Genomic DNA, 22,400 nt, shown 5'->3' on the forward strand with positions numbered 1-22,400 from the left:
CGATGGAGGACCTAGTCCATCTCCTAGGAACGACTTTGAGACGGAATTGCTGCTGAGATCTCGTGTGGCAGGGTGAGGTCCCACAGATCCTCACTAATCTGGAGTCTAGATACGTACTGGTATCAATCGATCTCTTGGTGCCCTTGTTTGAAGGTAGTACCCTGAAAAATGTTGTGATCCTTTGTGTGGGGTCTGGTCTGATGGGAGGCTGAAGAATATGCGAATCTAAGAGCCTCCTCCATATATAGGGCCAAACATCTCTGATCGGGGTACCTGAAAAAACCGGCGAGGGTCCAAGAATATCTGAACAAGCAATGAAACCTTCCTCTGATCTTGTAGTAGACAGGGTATCAAAGGATGAAATGCACCTCGGCCTCCACTTCCTGTAAATGACATACCTAGCAGAGTCTATCTAGTCTATCCCGCTGGTGGTCTGTCTCTACCCGAAGTCTATGAGAACCTACTTTGAACTGGCCTAGAGGAATGCGAAGAGCATGCATCTAGTGGTGAAACGTATACTGGGGTCGAACAATGAGCCTGTCTCTCAACTCCATGAAGTGCTCAGCGTAGAAGGCCATCTTTAGGCGCAACCCTCTTGGAGGATTGACCCAAGTGACCTAGACAAACTGCTTGTAGATGTCCTCCATGATGATCTTGTTTAACTCCTGTCTAGTAGGTAAAAGGTGACCATGAGCATTTAAGGAATATGGGAAAGGAGGGAGACGATCCAACTGAATTCCACTAACTCTAGGAGGCTTGAAACTCCTGTAAACCAACATGTAGTTCGACCCGAGGGAGTAGAATGCACAATATGTCAAGTAAGGATATTGGTCCCTACTCTTTATCGAGCCTACCAAACCCTGGACATGATGCAAGAATGAAACCAATCTGAGTCTCAAGCCAAAAAGACTGAGCTCCAAACTTTGCAAGAATGATGTGCTACAACGCTTTCAATTTACACCACACAATTTTCAATCAACAATAATAGAAAAAATCAATAATTTTCAAATCTTATAATAATAATTTTAAATTAATAAAATTTCAATTATTAAAACACCACACAATTTAGTTGTAATAGAACTATACTGCATTTTTTATATTATAAACACCAACCCATCGTTATTATATTTTAAATTCACATTTAATTTTTTTTAAGTAATGAAATTGAAATTCTATATTTTATTTTAAAATAAAATTTCCAAAATTTAATAAAAACTTAAATTCCCTATATCATGGCAAGAAATATTTTTACCTTATATTTTTAATGTTTTACTGTTTGGATCTTAATACATTGTTAAAAAATAATGGCATCACAGATCCCTGCTCATGTAACTTGTGAAATAGTGATATTCAAACCCCAAATTAACGGCCAAGATAAAACTTAAATGTCGGTATGCCATTAAAAAAAAAAACAAAACTACTGCTCATGTAACTTGTGAAATAGTGATATTCAAACCCCAAATTAACGGGCAAGATAAAACTTAAATGTCGGTACGGGGGACTGCTGTCATCACTGACAGCTGTCGGATCTAAAATGATTCGGCTGTTTAGGCAGGTTTACCGGAGGCCTTTGATTTTGTATTTTTATTTTGGGTTGAATTCATTGTTTTGATTTTATTTTTTCCCTCAGTCCGCCTTTAACCCTGCGAGGACGATGAACGGCAAAAACGGAAAGCAGAAGTGGCTGTCGTGGAATGCTTGAAACCCTGGAAAATCTTGTTCGTGACCGTCTTCATTCGGAGGCCGTATACGCGACTTTCGGAGCCAATTCCTCAATAATAAGGTATGCTGTAACATCCGCATCCTTTTTTACGGCGAAAAGTGTCGGATATTGAGCTATATTTTGCTGGTAGTGTCCCGAGATTGTGAATTCCCGAGTATGTTAAAGTCTAGGTATATGGAATTTGAGCTATATTTGGTCGGAGGGGCGAAGCAGATTCGGACTTGGTACGGTTGCTTTGAAATATGGCCAGAATTAGTGTAGTTCAAGTATTATTTTTCGCTTTTCTGCGGCCACAAGCGGTGCATTTGACGGGAATTAGGGTAAAAACCCAGTGAAAATTGTCTCGTTTTGCCTTTCAAGGATGCGACAACGTTTAGCAGGCCGCAGCAGCCTTTGTGCGCCGTATTCTTCTGTATTCGGAGGTGCTGTGTGGTGAATAATCTCTGGATTTTGAGTTCCATGCGTTCAGAGTTAAAAAGACTCTGTTCGGAATTATTCTCGAACGGGAATTCTATTGAAATTTCAGAGTTGACGCTGCGAAAATTGGTAAATTATGAGCTATCTTCCTTTCACAACTACAATAGGAATGAAATTTGCAGTTTCATTGCCTCTTGATCTGATATCCTCAGCTTTTAGCAGTCTGCACGTTTGATTTGGTCGGCATCTTCACTGCTTTGTGCTTTGTACAGTTACAATCGACGACTTAACCGCTATTTTCTGCTTAGCAAGTCTTAAAAAAGGGTCTTTTCCATTGGGATATGATCCAGATTCGAAAATTCGCAAGGGATGCCAATAGGAGGGTTTGACTTGTATGCAAGATGAACACGTGGTGATTTTGGGCCGAGATTTTGTTATTTTCATAAAGGTTTTCTTTGTGAGGAATCCGTGAGAAAAATTTCCTGCATAGGAAAGTTCACCATTCGCGGATGTTGTTGCCTCGGTCTAGGGAATGCTTGCGACGACAAGACACAGTAATTGAATTTGTTGCTTGCTTAGAAGTCAACACATTTGAAAAATACTTCAAATAAAGCATAGAAGCTTTGAGAAGCGGAGCACATCCGCTATTTCTGGCTTCTGTATGTCTTTAAAGGCATCGAACAACTTCCATGGCTGCTGGTCCCACAGACGGAGATTCTGAAAGCTTTAGTGACAGGCGTCCTTTACTCATGGAGCATATGTCTAGTTTATCAGGTCAAGAGCATGTTGTTATAGATGTAAATTCAGGTAGCTCCGCGGTTTCAGTGACTCCTCAAGGTGAAGTGGCAACTGCCGTGGATGCACAGGAAGGGGTACCATCGACAAGCAGACAAGCAACATCTCGACTGCCTCCTTCATCTTCGTCATTGAGAAGCAGCTCCTTTTCCAGACCTGCTGACTTACGAAACTATGGCCGCCAGCAACGAGCGAGCCCATTGAATTCAGGACTTTGGATTTCAATTGAACTTACCATAACAGTTAGTCAGATAGTGGCTTCCATTATTGTTTTATCACTCTCAAGAAATGAGAATCCTCGGGCCCCATTATTTGTTTGGGTCGTGGGTTATGCTACAGGGTGTCTTGCCACACTTCCTCTTTTGTATTGGCGATACACACACCGATATATTCATGTGCCGGAGCAAGATCCTGTATCTTCATCCATTGCTTCCCATTCTAGTCCTCCTCCTCCTCAAACTACCTCTTACACTGCAATGTCAGTTCCTCAAGATTCACGAGAGGAAGAAGGCCCAAGTACATCTCAGGCTTCAAGGAGCCGTCAGCATACGGCAGGAAGGAATCCCAGGTAATGAAAAGTTTTATTTTCTGCAAGTAAAATTTTGTAGAAGGTAATTCTACTCCTTAGGCTACAAAAATGTTGAACGTTAGGTTGAAACTCCTGATTTTTTACATAAAATTTACGTCCTTGCATCATTCGGGGACTTAATTAATGTTCATTAGCAGCCCTATGAATATCACTAGTACAATGAATATGTCTAGTTATATGTTTTCATGTTAAATGGTTGACATGTCATATCGCAGAGAGTTATAGATATGTGGGGTTTTGATGTGTTGTTTGAACACACACACACATATATATATATTTTGATCGAAATACTTCCAACATTAAACTAGTGAGCGACAACCATTCATTGTGAGAAGTATCATGAGGTAGAAGCATATCCCATGTGCTGTGGAGCATCCCTTTGCTCTTAGCCTAGGAGGCTGTGACTGGTGGATATCTATTTTGCCAGTCTCCCAAGACTTGTCCATGGCCTAATGTGTCTTCTGCAGGCACTGGTGCAGACACAGCAGAAGTAGGAATGTGTCGTCGGAGACATTGGAACACTGGTGGTGGTGACAATGGTGTCCCACTTTAAGTGGCCCGGCAAACTACCATTGACAGAGGATTATATATTTGAGATGCCTACAGTATGTTAAAATTGTTATGGCTCTCCAAACTTTGCCAAATGACATTGGAATGGATAGGCCTATTGAATATGTAGTGTTGGAGAATACATGATTGGGTAGTTTCTAATTTCTCTATTGTTGTATGTTTTTTGAGTGTTTTCTTATTGTTTTGTTATGCATTAAGCACTCATGATTCTTCCTTTAAATTTTATTCCCAAAGGAAAAGTTCATAACTTCATGTTAATGAGGTGAAAACAAAGTCACATTCTGTATTTGTGTAAGCAGTAGCACTAGAAACTAAAATTGTAGATCAGAACTATTTTAAACAGTCTTTGTAGTCTGTCTTTTAAATCCAATCTCTCTCTGATATTGTTCATAATACAAGGAAACATATTATTGCATAATGCCTTACATCATTTTTCTAAAATATTATCCTTGGAAACTGAAAAACATCAAGGGTATCTCAAAATTGAAACAGCTTCTATCTAATCTGATTTGAAATAGAAACTTTGAATGAGTTAAAATCAAAAAATTGATAAACTGTTGATTCTGAGGGTTATCATCTTCATGAAATGTGGAGGGATTGAACCCTTGCTTTGGACTTGTTCACCTGCAAGAGACCTAGTTGATCTGAGATTGGTTCTCTGGACAATTAATCAGCTTCATAATTGTGTTGTTGTTAACATGATTCAAGCTTATTACCTCAAAGTGCTGTGCTTAATTGAGGATTTGATTGAGTAGAAGCATGAGAGTAGGGTTTTGGAGTCTGAAAGTCTCATGGACCCATTCAGTGATCAACTTGGAATCACCCATGACTTGAAGAATCTTTATATTTTTGCCATAAGAAGTTTTAGCAGGTTGAAGATTGCTTGCATCTTGGTTCAATTATTGGTTCCATGCTCTAGTGATAAGTTGAAAGAAAAATTGGAGGCATTTGATAAGCATACGATGCCTCCAGTACCACATGGACCTGGCTTATACCTTGGCTGGCACCACGGATAAGACCTAAGTTTTTAAAAGTGGTCCGAGTCAGCTTGGATTTGGTCGACTCAGCCACCTGCTTGGTTTGGAGGGCTGGTTTGATACAGAAGCAGCGGTGCCCCAGCATGACTCGGCCAAGTCCATACCTACTTGGCCAAATAGGCACTGGACCCCACTGTAGTGCTCTCAGCCTGCAAAATTCAAATTTTTTATTAAAAAAGTTCAAAAGCCTAACTTCTAAACCCCACGAAAATGCTATAAAGTGACCCTCCACCAACTTAAATTTGCTTCACACCTCTCTCATTGAGCATTTGGAGTTTTGGAGCAGCGCTGAAGATTAGTGATATGAATACTGTCCCAACCAGGTATAACGATTGCTAACAGTTAAATGATAAATATACCCCTACGTTTCCCTCTCATTAAATTGCAGATTTGTCTTCAAATATTTTAGTTCAGCTTTCTACTAGCTTGAAGTTTGAAGTTTGAAGTATGAACTTTGCATATTAAGAACTAGATAGGGTTTGCTGCTTGCAATGTTGCATATTTTAGTTTGCAAATTTTAATTTTACCATGGTTGCTGCCCCAGCAGTTAAAGACCCCGCATGGATATTGTTGATGAGCAGATTTATTGCGTGTATTGCATGAAATGGATTTTCTTTGGTGGGGGGGGGGGTTGGAATCACAAGTTGAAAGATCACTTGGATGGTATAAGAGGGCAAGTTGCCCCTTACATAGCCATATTAGGTTGGAATTGCAAAATTAGCTTGCAAAATTTGAAGAAGACAAGGCTAGGCAAAAGGAGATGTTTGTAACATGTTTTTCAGTCTCTAAACCATAGAGTTCATTTAAAGCTTCATTGATTATGTATTTTGTTGCTAATATTCATTGCACTTGGTGCCATTTTGAAAAAACATGATATATTCACCCTTACATGGTATATGCATGAACAAAATTTGCATATTTTGACTTTAATGGGTGTCTTTATTACAATTTAAATATTTTAGATATTTATGCTGATAGGCATGTCTATTTCAGAATAGGCCTTCTAGAATTTTAATTTAATTATCGGTAATTATTAAGTGGATGGTAGAGATTTAACCTTCATAGAATATGTTGGAATATTCATAATAGCATTCAAAGATCAAGGGTTAATATTAATTTCCAAGTTAGTTAAGCTTTTCTAATGAATTTATTTCAAATTAATTAATTTAAGAAAATGTCATACTGACATGTGCCATATTGGGCACGTGGTATTGATAAGTGTTAATTTTAGATAACAATGGTATGTTCTATGCTTGAGGGCAATTTACTTCAATTTTTCTTATTAGCCCAATATAAATTTCCAGATTAGCAATCACATTAACATGACAGTAAATGCAGATGGAACATAAAGAAAAAGCAGAAGACAAGCCAAGACAAGAAGACACAATATTTGGCAAATGCCAGGGAAAGCCCCACCCTTTGATAATTTCTTCTTATTATTCTTCAAAAGTTCAGCAGAGAGAGAGAGTACAATATACAAAATTCACTTGCCCAAACACAGTGAAATCTGTCTAGTCAAATAGGATGCCCTAACCAGAAAGTCAATGCTGGTCAAATCAGCAGAAATCCTCCTCCATATCAGCGCGGTCAAACCCAGTGAAACCTGCGGCGAAACTTGCTATGGTCAATGCTTGTCAAACAACACAAAAATTCTTAGTTTCTGTGCCAAAGAATGCGGTCCAAGTCAAACAAGGTCAAACAAGGTCAAACACTAGTCAAACTTGCTACAACTTGGGCAACGCAGAAATCAGAAAACCATAGTCAAAGTTTCGCACGTGTGGAGGAGAATAAGGCTGCCTTGCGATCCATACAACCCAATTAGATGAGGAGAGAGAGAGATATGTGTGAGATGATGAGTGTCCAAATGACGTAGATGCTCCTTCTATTTATATGCAACGTTGAGGGTGAAGAGACATGTCTTTTGGGCTTCTAAGCCTACATTATATTGCTGTCCGACCTTGACAATTTGTCCATAGAAGAAATAAATCCATAATTCCATTTATACTTGTCAGAATGAGATGATCTTTAGATCAATCCTACACCTCTCGGAAAAAGGAATCCAACAAAAATATCATCTCCATCATATGAGCTGTCCAAGGTGGAGTTTGGCCCTAGTTGCCACATTTAACACTCCCTTTCAACTAGGAAGAACACCTGCCAAACCATCTGATAATCTGTCCATCCCTGTCATCCTTGCTCTGTTGAACTATGAAGAAATAATGAAGAAGAAGTGATCTCAGATCAATATCAACATCCTAGCATAGGGAGTACGGTAGTACACGATGCGTCCATCGGTAGTACTATGGTTTGTATCCTCATTTCCCTACTCATTGGCCAGATGAGAGGTACTTCCCATGAGTCTTGGACTACATGGGTAGGATGTATCGGTAGGAGAAGGTGAACTACTCATCCTGCTCATATGCCATAGGAGAAGGTGAACCACTCATCCTATGCATATATCAACCATCATGGGGTATCACAGGGGAAGGTGAACCACTCACCCTGTACACAACACACCACTAGGGGAAGGTGAACCACTCACCCTATGGTCGCTCATAGCTCCAAGAAGTACCCCAATCCCCCGGAGCTCCCAGAGCTCAATATCCAACTCAAACGGGACCCTCATAAGAGGGTCTCTCCACGACTCCAAGTCGTTCACAAAAGGTTAAGAATTTGACCTTCCCTAGGGGCTTCGTAAGAATATCTGCGACCTGATCATCAGTTCCAATGTGATGGAGCCTTATTGCTCCCCGTTGTACCATATCCCAGATAATGTGGTACCTGATATCAATATGCTTTGAGCGGTCATGAAACACAAGATTCTCATAAAGACGAATCCCACTTTGGTTGTCATAGAAGATCATGGTGGTATCCAACACATGTCCAAGCTTCCTCAACCAAACAACTTCACAGGAGGCCATACTAGCAACAATATATTCGGCCTTGACGGTGCTCAAAGCAATTGATTTCTGCTTCCTGCTCATCCAGGATATCAAATCACAACCTAGAGAGAAGCTACATCCCGATGTGCTCTTACAATCCACCACACTGCCAACCCAGTCAACATCAAAATAACCATGGAGCCTCACATTCCTGACAGTGTATCTCAGTCCATAGGTGATTGTGCCCGAAGATATCTCAAGAGATTCTTGGCAGCAGTCCAATGTATGTGATGAGGCTTGACCATAAACCGACTCAATGTATTCACTGCAAAGCATATGTCTGGACGGGAGTTCACTAAGAACATCGGGGCCCCCACGAGTTGACGATACTTAGAAGGATTTCCCAAATCGAGCCCAACAACACTTCCACATAACTTCTTGAAGTTAAGTTTCCATCGGAGTAGTCACGGACTTACAATCCACCATCCCAAATCTTTCAAGTAGCTTCACCCGATTTTTGCCAAAATTCCAACCTTAGGAAATAATGCATCAGTCCTAGGTCCTTCATCTCAAATTCGGAAGCCAACTCCCTCTTTCATTGATGAATGAGAGGGTCTGCACCTGTCAGAAAGAGATCGTCCACATAAAGTAAAGGTTCAGATCAACTTCACTACTTGTAAATCCTAGCTTCATCAGATAGCTGCCAATTCCCTCTCATACCAAGCCTGGGGAGCTTGCTTCAACCCATAGAGGGCTTTCTTCAACTTGCATACATGTGTTTTTCGATCTTGGACTTCGAACCCCTTGGGTTGTTCTACATATACTTCCTCCTTAATTGAACCATGCAATAAGGCGGTTTTGACATCCATCTGGTGTAGGTTTCATCCTTGTGAGGCAACAAGGGCTATAATCGAATGGATGGTGGTATATCAGGCAACTGGTGCAAATATCTCATCATAGTCCACACCTTCCTTTTAAGAGAAGCCTCAAGCAACAAACTTGGCCTTGAACTTTTCAACACTCCCATCAACTCCATGCTTGATCTTGTAGAGCCATTTCGAGGTGACAACGAATTTGTCCTTGGGTCTAGGGACCACATCCCAGACATCATTCTTTGATTGAACAATGGTGCTCATGGTAGCTAAGTACCCTTGATACCTATTCGGCTTCTTGCTTTCACGAAAAGTTCCCTTTGGAGCAATATGATTCTTGGCATCTTTGAGAGTTTCCTTGAGCCATGAGGGTCTCCTTTTTGAGGAGGAGGGCTCATGAGGAGGTGGATCAATTGGATCCATTGATCCTTAAACATCGGGCATCGGCTCATCCTGCGGTTCTCCATGGTTTCCTATATCTACTTCTTTGACCTTCCTTGGAATAGGAAGGTTCCTAATCTTCCCAAGGGCAACATCATGACTTATCTCCACTTCCCTTTGATCAGGGACATATATTCTATATGCCTTAGAAGTTTCACTATAGCCCACAAATGTTCATTTCTTCCTATATGCATCTAATTTTCTTCTCTTTTCTTTTGGCACATGAAAATACATGGAGCTACCAACAATTATAAAGTGAGAAACATCAGGTTTCTTACCAGTGAAAACTTTTTCGGGAGTTTTGGAGTCCAAGGCTTGATGAGGGTATCTATTTTGAACATACACAACAATGTTGCCAGCTTCTCCACATAGGAACTTCGAAAGGCTTTGATCATGAAGCATGGCACGAGTGGCTTCTATAATGGAACGATTCTTCCTTTTGGCAACACCATTTTGCTCAGGAGTATATGCGGTAGTAGTCTCCCTCTTAATGCCAGCTTCTCTACAATAGTCATTGAACTCATTTGATTCATATTTGGTTCCATTATCAGTCCTCAATATTTTGATCTTCTTCCCTGTTTGATTTTTGACCAAGGCTTTGAAAGAACGAAACCATGTGAACACTTCGTCCTTCTTCTTCAAGAAATAAATCCAAGTCTTGAATAACATAATATAAATATCCTCCCAAAGATGTCACGGGCAACATACCAGATAGATCAGAATGAACCAATTGCAAAATGTCGGTAGTCTTGCTATCACTTGAGGGGAATGGTCCCCTTGTATGTTTTCCTTCGGCACATCCTTGACAAACACCTTCATGTTCTACTTTAAATTCGGGCATACCTGTCACCATCTTCCTTACATCGGGTAGAGCCTTATAATGTAGATGAGCAAACCTCCAGTGCCATAATTCGGATTGAAGAGATGTATCGCAAGACATAGCTCCCAATGGGCTTCTTCCAACTTGATATAGGCTATCAACCCTGAATCCAAGAGTAAATACTTCTTTGAAATTTCTTTTCCAAACACGTACCTTTCCATCGATGAATGTAAATTGAGTCATTAAAATTTGGTTTGAGTCAATCCAAGTTTGAGTTCAAGTTGACTCTCGATCGATACTTTGTTCCAATTTGCATTTAAAAACATTGGAGAAACCTATTGCTATGGAAGACTTCTAATGGTGTGATGTATTAACCCATAAGTATGAATTTCAAGTTATCCATATTGGCCATGCCACAACACAAGGAAGGGCTTTATGTTTTGCCAATGTTGAATCATTCCGCTATTTCCATAAGATTTCATCCAAAGTGTTCTTAGAATACTGATCCATTTCTCTAGTTAAATTAAATACATTTTCCCATCGTTCTTTTGAAAATGGACAAGTCGTGAGAATATGTTGAATGGCCTCTTCATTCCCTTGACATAGATAGCATAAACTTGGACCATGCCAAGAGCTCTTTTGGAAATTATCCGAAGTTAAAACATTGTTTCTCATAGCTAGCCATAGGAAAAGCCTCGATTTTAATGGGGCTTTCTTTTTCCATGATTATTTCTACCAGCAACATTTACTTATTTCTTTAACACATAACATGGATTTATAGCCCATACTAGTAGTGTATTCACTTGTTGGGTCCCAAGACCAAACTAGTGTTCCTATCAAAGTGTTTCGTTGGTCAGTCTACTCACCTTCCATTCCCTTATCTTTAGCTTCCTATTATCCATGTTGCCATATAGTGCATCTGTCCATATCTATAACATTTGCAAGATGGGTGATACCTTGTTGGCTCTACTTTCTTTAATACCTTAGAAAGAATTTGTTAGTTTCATACCCTATTTAAGGGTTCGTTGAAAATTTGTCGATGTGGTTAGTATTTTCATTGTCAAATTCAATGGAGAAATGATTTGTTTTCTAACTATCCAAGTCGGCCTCAACTGGACAAGATGGCCCCACCACTTGAAGGGGTTTGACCCTAAGGTCAAAACCCACCTCTTGACACTCATAGTTGCATTCGTTGGACCTCATTTGGCATCACTTCAACTCATCCATTTGACCTACGATAAGGAGTTCTGTTCAGACGTACGAAGGAGGAAGAAGACAAAAGTTTCCAGCAAAGTTCGACCTCTCTTATCTCTGCTTTGACTAGCATTGACTTGGATATTCTTGATGTTATTTGACCATTTTTTTTTGGTATCCTAGAGGAACCTAACATCCTGCCTAACACGTAACTACTAGTAAGCCTTTGGGGGTTTACGCCCTGTCCTCCTCTCCATAAATCGGGTCACAATTGGCGCGATTTGAACCTTGGATCTCTCAGTTTTTATAGATTTCACGTTACTTTGATCACCAATTGCGCTGGCCCCCTAGGATTGTTTAACCGAATTATTGACTGGACTTGCAGGCCGAATATTCTTTATTCGTTGATTGAGATTCTATTCTTGTTTTTGGGCGTTGATCGCAGGTCAAACCTTGCAGTTTGACCGAAGTTTGACTGAGGAATTACATGACCAAATTTCAGCCCTTTGATCGAGCTATTGCAAGCTGAAATTTGGCCCTTTTGACTAGACATTGACTTGTATCAAATTTCTCTCTCCTTTGACTTTGAAATTAATGTGGTCAATGGTTGACCTTTGACAAGAATATTTTGATGTAAAATTGATGAATTGAACTCTCTCTGTCTCTCATAAGGAAAGATTATCAGGTTTTCCCCCTTGTGGGTTTTGTCCCAAGAAATTTTGGTGTCTCTTGTTTCATTGTTTTTACTGTGATCTCTATTGCTCTACTAAAGTTAATGGTTGAAATTTTCAAGTGTAACTGCTTAATGATTGGAATGCTCTAAAGAAGTCAAAATTGTATCATTGGAAGTAGTTATTAGTTTGAAAATTGTTCTAGTCTTGTCTGCTACTAGAAAATCAACATGGTATTAGAGCTTTGGTGAAGGAGAAGAGCATTGAGATCACTTTGAAGAGACCCTATCGTACATATTTTGTCTTGTTTATCATCTTCATCATGAATTCATTCATGAAGACAAAAAACAAACTTAGGGCAGCTACAAACTTTAGACCATGGAAGACTAGAATTGACCTTGTTCTTGCAAGGAATAAGGTCTTGGATATTGTGAAAGGAAAAGTTGATCAAGCAAGAAAAAACAAGTCAAGGAAGATGACATCTTGGCCATGAGCATCATTGTGGAATCTATTAGAGATCATCTAATTCCTTATATTGTTGATCATGAATCTTCCAAGCAAATGTATGATGCTTTCACTGGATTATATACCATCAACAACATTAGTCAATCCATAAGTCTAAGAAATTAGCTTCATGATGTTAAGATGACAAAGAATGATATTTTGGCATCATACTTCGTAAGAATATCTCAATTAAGAGATCAACTCAAAGCTATTGATGAAGTTGTACCCGATAAAGAATTAGTAGTTGTAGACTCAATGGTTTGCCTAATTCTTGGGATTTTTTTGCATCAAGTATTAGTGGCAGAGAAAATGCACCTTTGAAAATCTATGGATTGCTAGCGTTTTAGGCCAGAGATGAGGGTAGTGAAGGGATGAAGGCCTAACAGGCCTACGCTAGGGCAAAATAAGGCCTTAGAGGCCACGACAACCCTCCTGGAGGCTGCGACCAAGGGAAAGAGGGTTGCCAAGCCCCATGAAAAGCCTTAGAAAGGCTTCCAAGGCTCACAACAGGGATCACAAAGAGGGCTGAGGGCAAGAAAGCCTTGAGGTTGCTTTATGTACACCTCCTCCTCAATCACACCGTTGAGGAAAACAATCGTCACATCCATCCGATGCAATTTCCATCCCAACGAAGTAACAAGAGAAATGATGGATCTAATAAAGGTGTACCTGACAACTAGAGTAAAGGTCTCATCATCAATTAGAGCAAAGGTCTCATCATCGTCTTCTCCCTCTTTTTGGGAGAATCCTCTAGCCACGAACCATGCCTTGTATTTGTCAATACTACCATTTGCAACATGCTTGGTTTTGTATATCCACTTGGAAGTCACTACTCACTTCCCTTCAGGCCTTGTCACAATCTCCCAAACATCATTCTTCGTGATCGATTGATACTCTTCATTCATTGCTTCCTTCCATACTTGCTGACTAGCTGCTTCTTCGTATGTGGAAGGTTCCGCGTCAATGAGTTTTGTCATGAGAGTTGCATAGCTAGAAAACCTCTTGGGTTTCTTAACTACTCTAGATGTGCCATTAGGCGATGCATGTCCTTCTGCCTCTTCCAATGTAGATCGAAGCCATGCTAGTCTCTTACTGATCTTTGGAACTATGACTGGTTCTACTGGATCTTAAGGTTCTTTTGTCCTTCTGGTACATTTTGTAGAACTCGAATGCTCCTACCTTGAGGCCTCCTGCTTCACTTCATCCAAGGAATCTATGGAGACTTCCTTAGACTTCCAACATGCCACTTTTTCATTAAAGGTGACGTCTCGGCTGACCTCAGTTCGTCGCTGTTCTGCAATATATATTCTGTAGGCCTTAGATGATTTGTTGTAACCAACAAACTTGAAGGCTCAAGCTTGTTCCTTTTATCCTTAGGAACATGGATATATACAGGACAACCAAAGATTCTCATATGTCCAACCTTTGGTTTCCTTTTAGAGAATGCTTCTTTAGGAGTCATACCTTCCAGAACTTTATGAGGACTTCTATTTTGAATGTACACAACTGTCTGTGATGCCTCCCCCCATAAGAACAATGGCAAGTCCAAATCATGCATCATGGCCTTGACAAATTCTTCAATGGTCCTATTCTTTGATTCAACTACCCCATTCTGTTGTGGATTATAGGGGATAATTCGCTCCCCCTTAATCCCAACCTGCTTGTAGAAAGCAACAAGCTCCTTTGAGATGTATTCTCCTGCATTGTCAGATCTCAATATCTTGATCTTTTTGCCTGTCAAGTTTTCCTCTTCAACTTTGAATTCCTGGAACTTGTCGAATACCTCATCCTCAGACATCAAGAGATATATCCAAGTCTTACGGGAGAAGTCATCAATAAATGTCACATAGTACAACGAGCCACCAAGCGATTTTACAAGCATTAGACCACACACATCAGAATGAATCAAGTTCAAAGCTTCCTTATATCATCACTGTTTGGAAATGGTTTCCTCATGTTCTTCCCAAGAGCACAACCATTGCATACACCATCGTTCTTTATCTGCATTTCAAGAACCCTTAACACTATTTGACTCAACTCAAGCAATTCTTTGAAATGAAGATGTCCCTACCCTCTGTGCGATAGCTCACTTGGATTTATGTTAGCATCTACTAGTGCTCGATCTGGTTGACTCACAAGTCTATACAACCTTCCATCATGAATCCCAATAACCCTAGCATCATCTATACTAGAGCCCTTGGACCAAACAAGTACTTTGCCATTCACAAAAGCTACTCTATCTCAATTATCTTCCAAACAAGAAACAACGACAATATTCTTTTTCAAACCTGGTACATAAAGAACATTGTTGAGATGTACATTGTTACCAGATTCCAACTCTATGGATGCCTTTCCAACTCCTTTGATTGCATAGCTGTTATTGTCTCCTAGTTCAACCCTTTGAGACAACTTCTTTTCTGTCATGCTTGAAATATTCCCATGCTCTCCTATCATCTGTCTTTATGCTCCACTATCTACCAGCCGCATGTCTTCATCATCTGCAAAGGAACCTATCAAAGCAGAGAAGTAAAAGAAATCCTTATCACCTTTGGTCTTCTTTGGTTTTTCATCTTCAACATCTGCTGAGGAAGCATATTGTTTACCTTTTCTCTTCTTATTATTAGCCATATTAGGACAATCTCACTTGAAATGTCCATATTCTTGACAACCATAACATTGGATCTTTGATAAGTCTTTCTTCTTCTAGAGGAAGAAGACCCATTTCTCGATTTCTTGTGTTGAGGTCCAAACTTCTTCTTTCCCTTGTTCTTGAAGCGAGCTGCAAGGGCTTGAACCACTTCATCTTGATGATCTCTAGTCATCAATCTTGATTCTTCTTGAGCACAAGATGTCCATAGTTGTTCAAATGTTGGGGGTTACTTCCAGCTAGTTATACCTGTTGCAAACACATCCCATGATCTAGGAAGACCATTGAGTGTTGTAATCACGAGTTCTTGATCAAGGATGAATTCACCAATTGCTTGTATCTGATCTCTTATTTGTGAAATCCTTACGAAGTAAGAAGCCATGGTGTCACCATTAGTCATATTTGTATTATAAAGTTCATTCTTCAAGCTCATTGATTGACCAACATTCTTGATAGTGTAGAGATTCATTAGGGCATCATACATCTTCGTTGAAGTATCAAGTTTTGAAATGCAAGAGGTCAAATGATCCCTAATGGAGTCCACTATAAGACTCATTGTAGTGATGTCATCTTCCTTGAACTTTTCTTTTCCTGTATCATCTATTGGTTCAACAATATTTCCTTTCACAATGTCCAAAACCTTGTTCTTGGCAAGAAGAATATCTATTCTAACTTTCCAAGATTTGAAGTTTGATGCTTCCTCTAGCTTGTTTTCAGATTTCATAGAAGAAGCCATAGAAATCAATTTGTAAGGACATGAATAAAATGCTCTCTTGGGTTTTGTCAAGGTGATCTCAATGTTCTTTTCTTCCTTTACTGAATCTCAATAGTTGATTTTCTTTGTGCAATTAGGGTTAACACAATATTTATGAAATTTTGATAATTACTTTTGATGTAGATCTTTTTTTAACTTATTCCAATATATCACTCAACAATTATACTTCAGAAATTCAACCTTAAAGAATAGTAGAACAATAGAGATCACAATACACAAAAAAAGATAAGATTTGCCCTGGGAAAACTCACCAAGGGGAAAAACCAATCAACCTTTTTCAATAGAGAAATTTTTCTTGTTCAATGAGAGACACACCTAGACCTATGGTCAAACGTGGCCTTCTCCTCCGAGTCAAGTCACCCAATTTGGTCAAGCAATTCGCTCTACCTGTTGATCCAAATTTCAGGGTTCAGCCCTCTTGCAATTGTCAGTTTCCCCATAAATTTCTTCCCTGCAATAGTTGCTCTAGTTACCTAGAAAATTTCATCCTTACAATAGTTGCCCTAGAAGAACTGTGAATCACAAAGAGTGAGAGAGAGACTAGTCCACACGTGCGAGTTGCAAGAGAGAGAAGAGAGAGAGAATTTGTCCTATTCATCTTTTTTGTCCTTCGCTTGCTTGCCCAAACATTGTTTGTGTGAGAGAAATCGAATGCCCAAGTGGAGGAGGAGGTGCTGCCTTTATATAGTGATCTGTCTAGGTCGAATGGGTGTCTTTTGGAGCTAGGACCGACTTTACTTGGAGGGAAGCCCACTTGTCACTTTTGGAGCCAAAAATTACATTTCAAAAGTTGAAATTTTCATCTTTAAAAAGTCGCAATGGGACTTTGACTCAAAATAAATTTTCCTTTGACTCTATTATTTATAAATATGCTTTACAATGATAAATACAAATACATCAAGTGAACAAATGTATATTATGAAGACCGACTATAGTTACAAATTCAACACCTTGTATGCTCGAGCTGTCTCACTGTATCCCACGAAAAGTTCCCTTTCAACTATGGACACATATCTTTGGACACATGACAATAAACATTTGTGCCGAAGATACAAAAGTGTGAAACATTAGGCTTCTTGTTTGTGAAAGCTTCCTTCGGTATAACTCGTCCAAGCACCCTGTGTGGACTCTTGTTCTGCAGAAATACTACAGTGTTGCATGCTTCTGCTCACAAGAACATAGGCAACACCTGATCATGCAACATGGCCTTGGCTGCTCCAACAATGCTGTGCTTCTTCCTCTCAGCCACCCCATTTTGCTAAGGGTTATGTGGTGCTATAAACTCTGCCCTTGAAGGCATTAGAGACATATTCTCCGCCATTATCACTCCTCAATGCCTTGATCTTCTTCCCGGTCTAGTTCTCTACCAAGACCTGATACTCCATGAACTTGGAGAAGACCTCATTCTCCTTTTTCATAAAGAATATCCAAGTTTTACGAGAATAATCATCTTAGAAAGTGACATAATACCTATGTCTCATAAGAGATAGAGAAGAGAAGGGCCCACATACGTCTGAATGCACCAGCTCCAAAATACCTTTGGCTCTACTGTCTTGGCCTTTAAAAGAAGTCTTGGCACACTTGCCAAGTGTGCACCACTTGCACACAACATGCTGATCAAAACTGCATGCTGGTAATCCTGTGGCTACTTGCTGAAGAATCTTCAATGCCCATGATGCAAATGTCCCATGTGCTTGTGCCAGAGTTCTCCAACATCTCTACTCTGCTCACCACTGCCTTGTTGCTCAAGGCTGCACATGTCTCTACTTGCAACCTGTAAAGCTTCTTCATCCTAGCACCTATCTGTTGCACTGATCTAGAAGCCAAGTGCTTGAGGTAAGCCTTACCTCTGTCGAAGATGACATCATATCCCTTGTCCTCAAGGGTAGCTACTAAAACAAGGTTCTTCTTCAAGCCTGGAACATAGAGAACATCATTGAGATGGAGAGAGCTCCCAGATTCCCTCTCAAAGCTGGCAGTACCAACTCCCCTAGATGCGTACTTTCCATCATCTCCTAGCTCAACCTGAAACTGCATGTCCTTCTCCTTCAACTGGTTGAAATACTCCTTGTTCTTGATCATATGGAAGGATGCTCCAAACTCAATATACCTTGTGCTCCTGCCTACTAAGCTTGCCATGCAAGCTATCATTGAGAATTCTTTCTCAAACTGAAAAGCAAACACATCTACCTCAGCTGATGTAGCCACATGATCCTTGCTAGATCTCTTCTTCCGATTAGGACACTTAGTAGCATAGTGCCCAAACTCGTGGCAATGGAAGCACTTGATCTTGCTCAGATCCTTCTTCTTTTTCTTGTCCTTTTGACTAGACACGACCTTTTCTTTGCCTTTCTCGCCCTTAGCTTTTACTGCTAGGGCAAACTTCTCCTCGTCCTGTGTCTTTGCTGATCTACCATCTCTAGTCTCTCTGTAGATTTCTTCCTGAACTCAGTCACCCCTTAGCCTTTCCCAACTAGGAAAATTTTCTCTTCCACTTACTGCATCCTAGAAGCTATACCAAGACTTATGAAGTTATAGTAGCGCAAGACTCACAAGGTCACTGTTTGGTACAGTCACACTCGCACCACCTAGTTCATCTCAAACCTGAGTGAACTTTGAAAGATATGTGATGATGGACTCTCCTTTGCTCATCCAAATACTTTTTAGCTTCTCCTTGAGAGCAAGCTTCCTGGCATCACTGGACCCCTGATACAGATCTAGGATAGCTTTGAACATCTCAAATGCTGATTTCTTCTCGTGGAGATGATGAATTATATGATCTTGATCTTTGACCCCCTCTAGAATAGTGCTCTTTGCCTTGTTGTCATTCTTAGTATGCTGGGCCAACTGTTTGGGATCTTGAGGTGGTGCTATAGCCTGCTTGATAAACTCTCCCACCCCATTATCTTCCAACACTATTGTGATCCTCTCCTTCCAGGAGCAGAAGTCAGAGGCTCCCTCTAAACAGTGGTATGCTCTTAGTCCTTGGAACACCATCCTCCTTGTCCAAAGAACTGCTCTTCAATAACTCATAAACTGATCTCTGTTCTTCACAAACTGATCTCTGTGTGCTAGTCTTTATGCGGATCTCTGCTTTGATACCATGTTAATTTTCCACGAAAATTTTGCAATTGCTTAGATGAATGATCTGATTTTTTTTCTTTTACCAAGGCACATGATTTTTTAACACTTATAAGCAGTGGAATAAACAAAAGATAAAAACACAATCATCCAATTTACACAATAATTTTTCTTGGGAAACTCAACTGGGAAAACCCTCTTCTTTGCTGGAGAATTTATTGATAGAGTTTAAGCAATTAGATCTCTTACAAGGCAATCAATTTCACTTTGAGAACACACTTGTTCTCACTGTTAACATAGCTTGAAACACCCTACATACACTTGATCCAACTCCTACTTGCTTGCGGCCTGCTTGGCCCTATTTCCTTGCATTGATCTCCTCCTATTTCCTAGCGCAATGTGGCCCCTATTCTTTAGGACGAACCTCCTCAATCCTAGCGCAAAAATTGCCACAAGAAAGGCTCTCTACAATCTGCGTTTTGGCTCCTCCAAGGTTCGTTCTCACAACAAAGCTCTCTCACACACAAACTTGTGCATACAATAACAAATTACAATTGTGCCTTTCGTCCTACCTTTATAGATTCCATGCTAAACTTGGCAAATACAAATTTAGAACTTGAGTTGTGAATGACTTAGTTAACCGAGTCTAAATGGTTCTTTAACTCATCCTTTGATTGAAGCTCCCAACTTGTCCTCCTCTAAACTCAAACTGCCACTTAATCCTGTAGTTTACTGAGGAAGGCTCCACGTGATTGAAGCTCCATCACTACGCATGAACTTGCCATCTCCATGAATCGCTCCATGGTCAAAGGAAGACAAATTGTGGTCTTTCTGGCTAAGACACGAGCCAAAGAAGACCTTCCTTTGCTACCATTTTCAATAGATATGGAACTCTATTCTCACCTCTATGAAACCCCATCTACATCGCTAACTAGACATCTTACTTGCAATTAATAGTCTTCAGATGATATCATCTAGGCCACAACGAATGGTATGTCCTTCTAGGAAGTAACACAATACTTACGCTAGCTTATTGCCTGATTTTTCTTTTGGACATACGTCTATTTTTAGTTTGTCCATTTGGCCTCAAATGTTAGGAGAGATGGCTCTTGTGGACTAGGATTGTATCTTATTGTTGGTGCCATAGACTAAAGTGCCACTTGTATTGTACATCTTTCTCCTAGATTGCCTCTCCATTCTTTGGACTTGGCCTTCTAGGTTTTTAGATTAGACTTCTATTCTACTTCCTGCTTCTTGCTTTTATGTAGGCGCCACTTTAGCGCTCTTGCTTTGTGTAGATATTATTGTACCTAACATAGTCCCATTGATCTACTTGAGTGGCCAACTTTTGAACATTCTTTTTTTTATTATCTTATCTTATCTGCCTTATTCATTCTTCTAATGACAAAGGGCTCATGCATTTGATTTTGATAACTTGCTATCATTGACCATCAAACTTAATCAATCTTCATAGTCTCGTTGTTGCCAATGCTTGTCCAAACTCAAAGCGGTGGATATTTTCTAAGCCCTAGCTTCTTAGGGCTTTTGGCTTTGCAATTCTTATCTATTTTACCAAGGGAACTCCTATTCCTTGCTTCCATTCCATAACAAAGTTAAACATTTCCTTTTGATTTTCTCTAGTATGCCAATTAGAATATATGCAAGAGAGTGCCAATACATGGGGTAGCCTCTAATATTGATTTCATAGGAGTTAACGAAACCCCCTAGATAATCATTGCAAACATCATCTAGAGACACTTCTCTTTATTTTTCTCATACAACTCAGTCCAATCACTTGAGCCATATCTATTGGCTTTTAGAGTGAAGCCCAAATATTTGATCCCTTGGCTAAAATCTGATACTTGAAAAGGTAAAATTTTAACTGTTGTGCTTTTTTGCCTATCATTCAATATAACTATCTATGGCTTGAGAATAACAAAAAAGGGTTTGTTTGATATACCTTGCCCTCCAAAACGAATACCAATAAAAATGGCTAGCGGTTAGGTGGACACCCTTGTTTGAGACCTTTGTAGGATTTGAAAAACTTTGAAGTAGATTTATTCACTAGAATAACAAGAGAGGAAGAGCTTGAACAAGAGAGTGAATTTCCTTGTTACATAAAAATCTGAATTGTTCCATAGAAATTGAATTTGAGAGGATTGCCTTGAGTCTTTCAGCATTCTTTTTAACAAGATCGATTACTGAGTACAGTGATGTGTGGTTTGACGGTAAGTCACATGGGCGAAGCCCGGGCAGACTGAAGTTCAAATCTCATTGAGTACAATGACCTGCTGTGGTGGCAGCTAGAGGGGCGGATTCCCCTTTCCCGTGAGTCTGCTCTTGCTAAAATCATAGGAACTTAGTATACCCGACTTGCAGGTGGTTGGTTATGCTCTTGGTGTTATAGTGGCAGCTATGAGGTTTGATCCTTGGTCTCCCATAGATTAGGCCTGGCAGTTACCGATTCACCATGTGGTTAAAAAAAAAAGATTGTTTACTGAGATTTCTATTCCAGAAAGAGCAACAAGGAGCTTGCTCCCGTAGCCTTCTGTAGGCAAGCATGCAAAAAGAGAAACAAGAGGGAGCACAGTCCCTGGATTCCATGCCTCACCTCCAAAGTTTCCTGGATTGCCTAATACATTCTTCTTATATATCTGAACAAACTGATTTAGCAATTTACATTTACAATACATATAAAACTTATGTAAACTATGGCATATGATTGTTGGGAGGAGTCTTCTAATACTGGTTAACTGATGGCTCCTGCTAGGATCGAATTCTGCTACCTTGGTAGTTGGAATTTTCTCCTGTCTGATTGATGATTAGTCCCTTGAGGTAATTGACAGATTCCTCCATGTGCTTGCATTTGTCTTTGAGGGATGCCATTTCTGTGTTCTGATCATTCAATTGCTTCTTCAGAAAAGAATTCTCGGACTTTGAATGTATCCTGTAATCCTTGATTGTCTCTTTGAGCTGATCAATCATAAATTTATTGGCCCTGCAAACTACACATTTGTCATTCTGTGATGCTTTGTCTAGCGGATTCATGTCCATGGCAGCTCTATGAACAGAGCAGTCCCTCCAGAGAGAATAAGATTTCAACCAGCTGCAAGAGAATATATGAGGGGAGACCAACAGAAGGGGAACAAGACGGGTAAGGTGAGGTGACAGGGGGACAGGGAGAATGGAAGGAGAGCGCACAAGGAGCAGCGAACAGGAGTCCCCTGTCGATGAAGGTCACATAGATTTTCGACCTAGACTTGAATACACAGTGATAAAGAAAATGCAGAAGGATAGGCCAACAATGAAGATATGCAAGCCTATATCTACTCAACGATAGAGGCCGGAAAACAGAGGGAGGAGGGGACTCGGTGCAACCATA

At 40.0% G+C, this 22,400-nt stretch overlaps 1 protein-coding gene across 1 annotated transcript in view; it reads left to right on the top strand.

Moving 5' to 3' along the window:
• Positions 1–1,582: 1,582 nt before the first annotated feature.
• Positions 1,583–22,400, top strand: part of LOC149166579 (E3 ubiquitin-protein ligase At1g63170-like) — a 78,339-nt gene continuing 57,521 nt past the window's right edge. Inside the window, exon 1 of the mRNA XM_089432683.1 lies at positions 1,583–3,503. Coding sequence (XP_089288809.1) covers positions 2,830–3,503 — 674 coding nt within the window. The 5' untranslated portion in view covers positions 1,583–2,829. The remainder of the gene's footprint in view (positions 3,504–22,400) is intronic.

This window comes from Pinus tabuliformis, chromosome 5_1 (genome assembly GCF_031772625.1).
Source record: "Pinus tabuliformis cultivar Carrire ecotype Pingquan chromosome 5_1, CPIR1, whole genome shotgun sequence".
Taxonomy (NCBI): Eukaryota; Viridiplantae; Streptophyta; class Pinopsida; order Pinales; family Pinaceae; genus Pinus; species Pinus tabuliformis.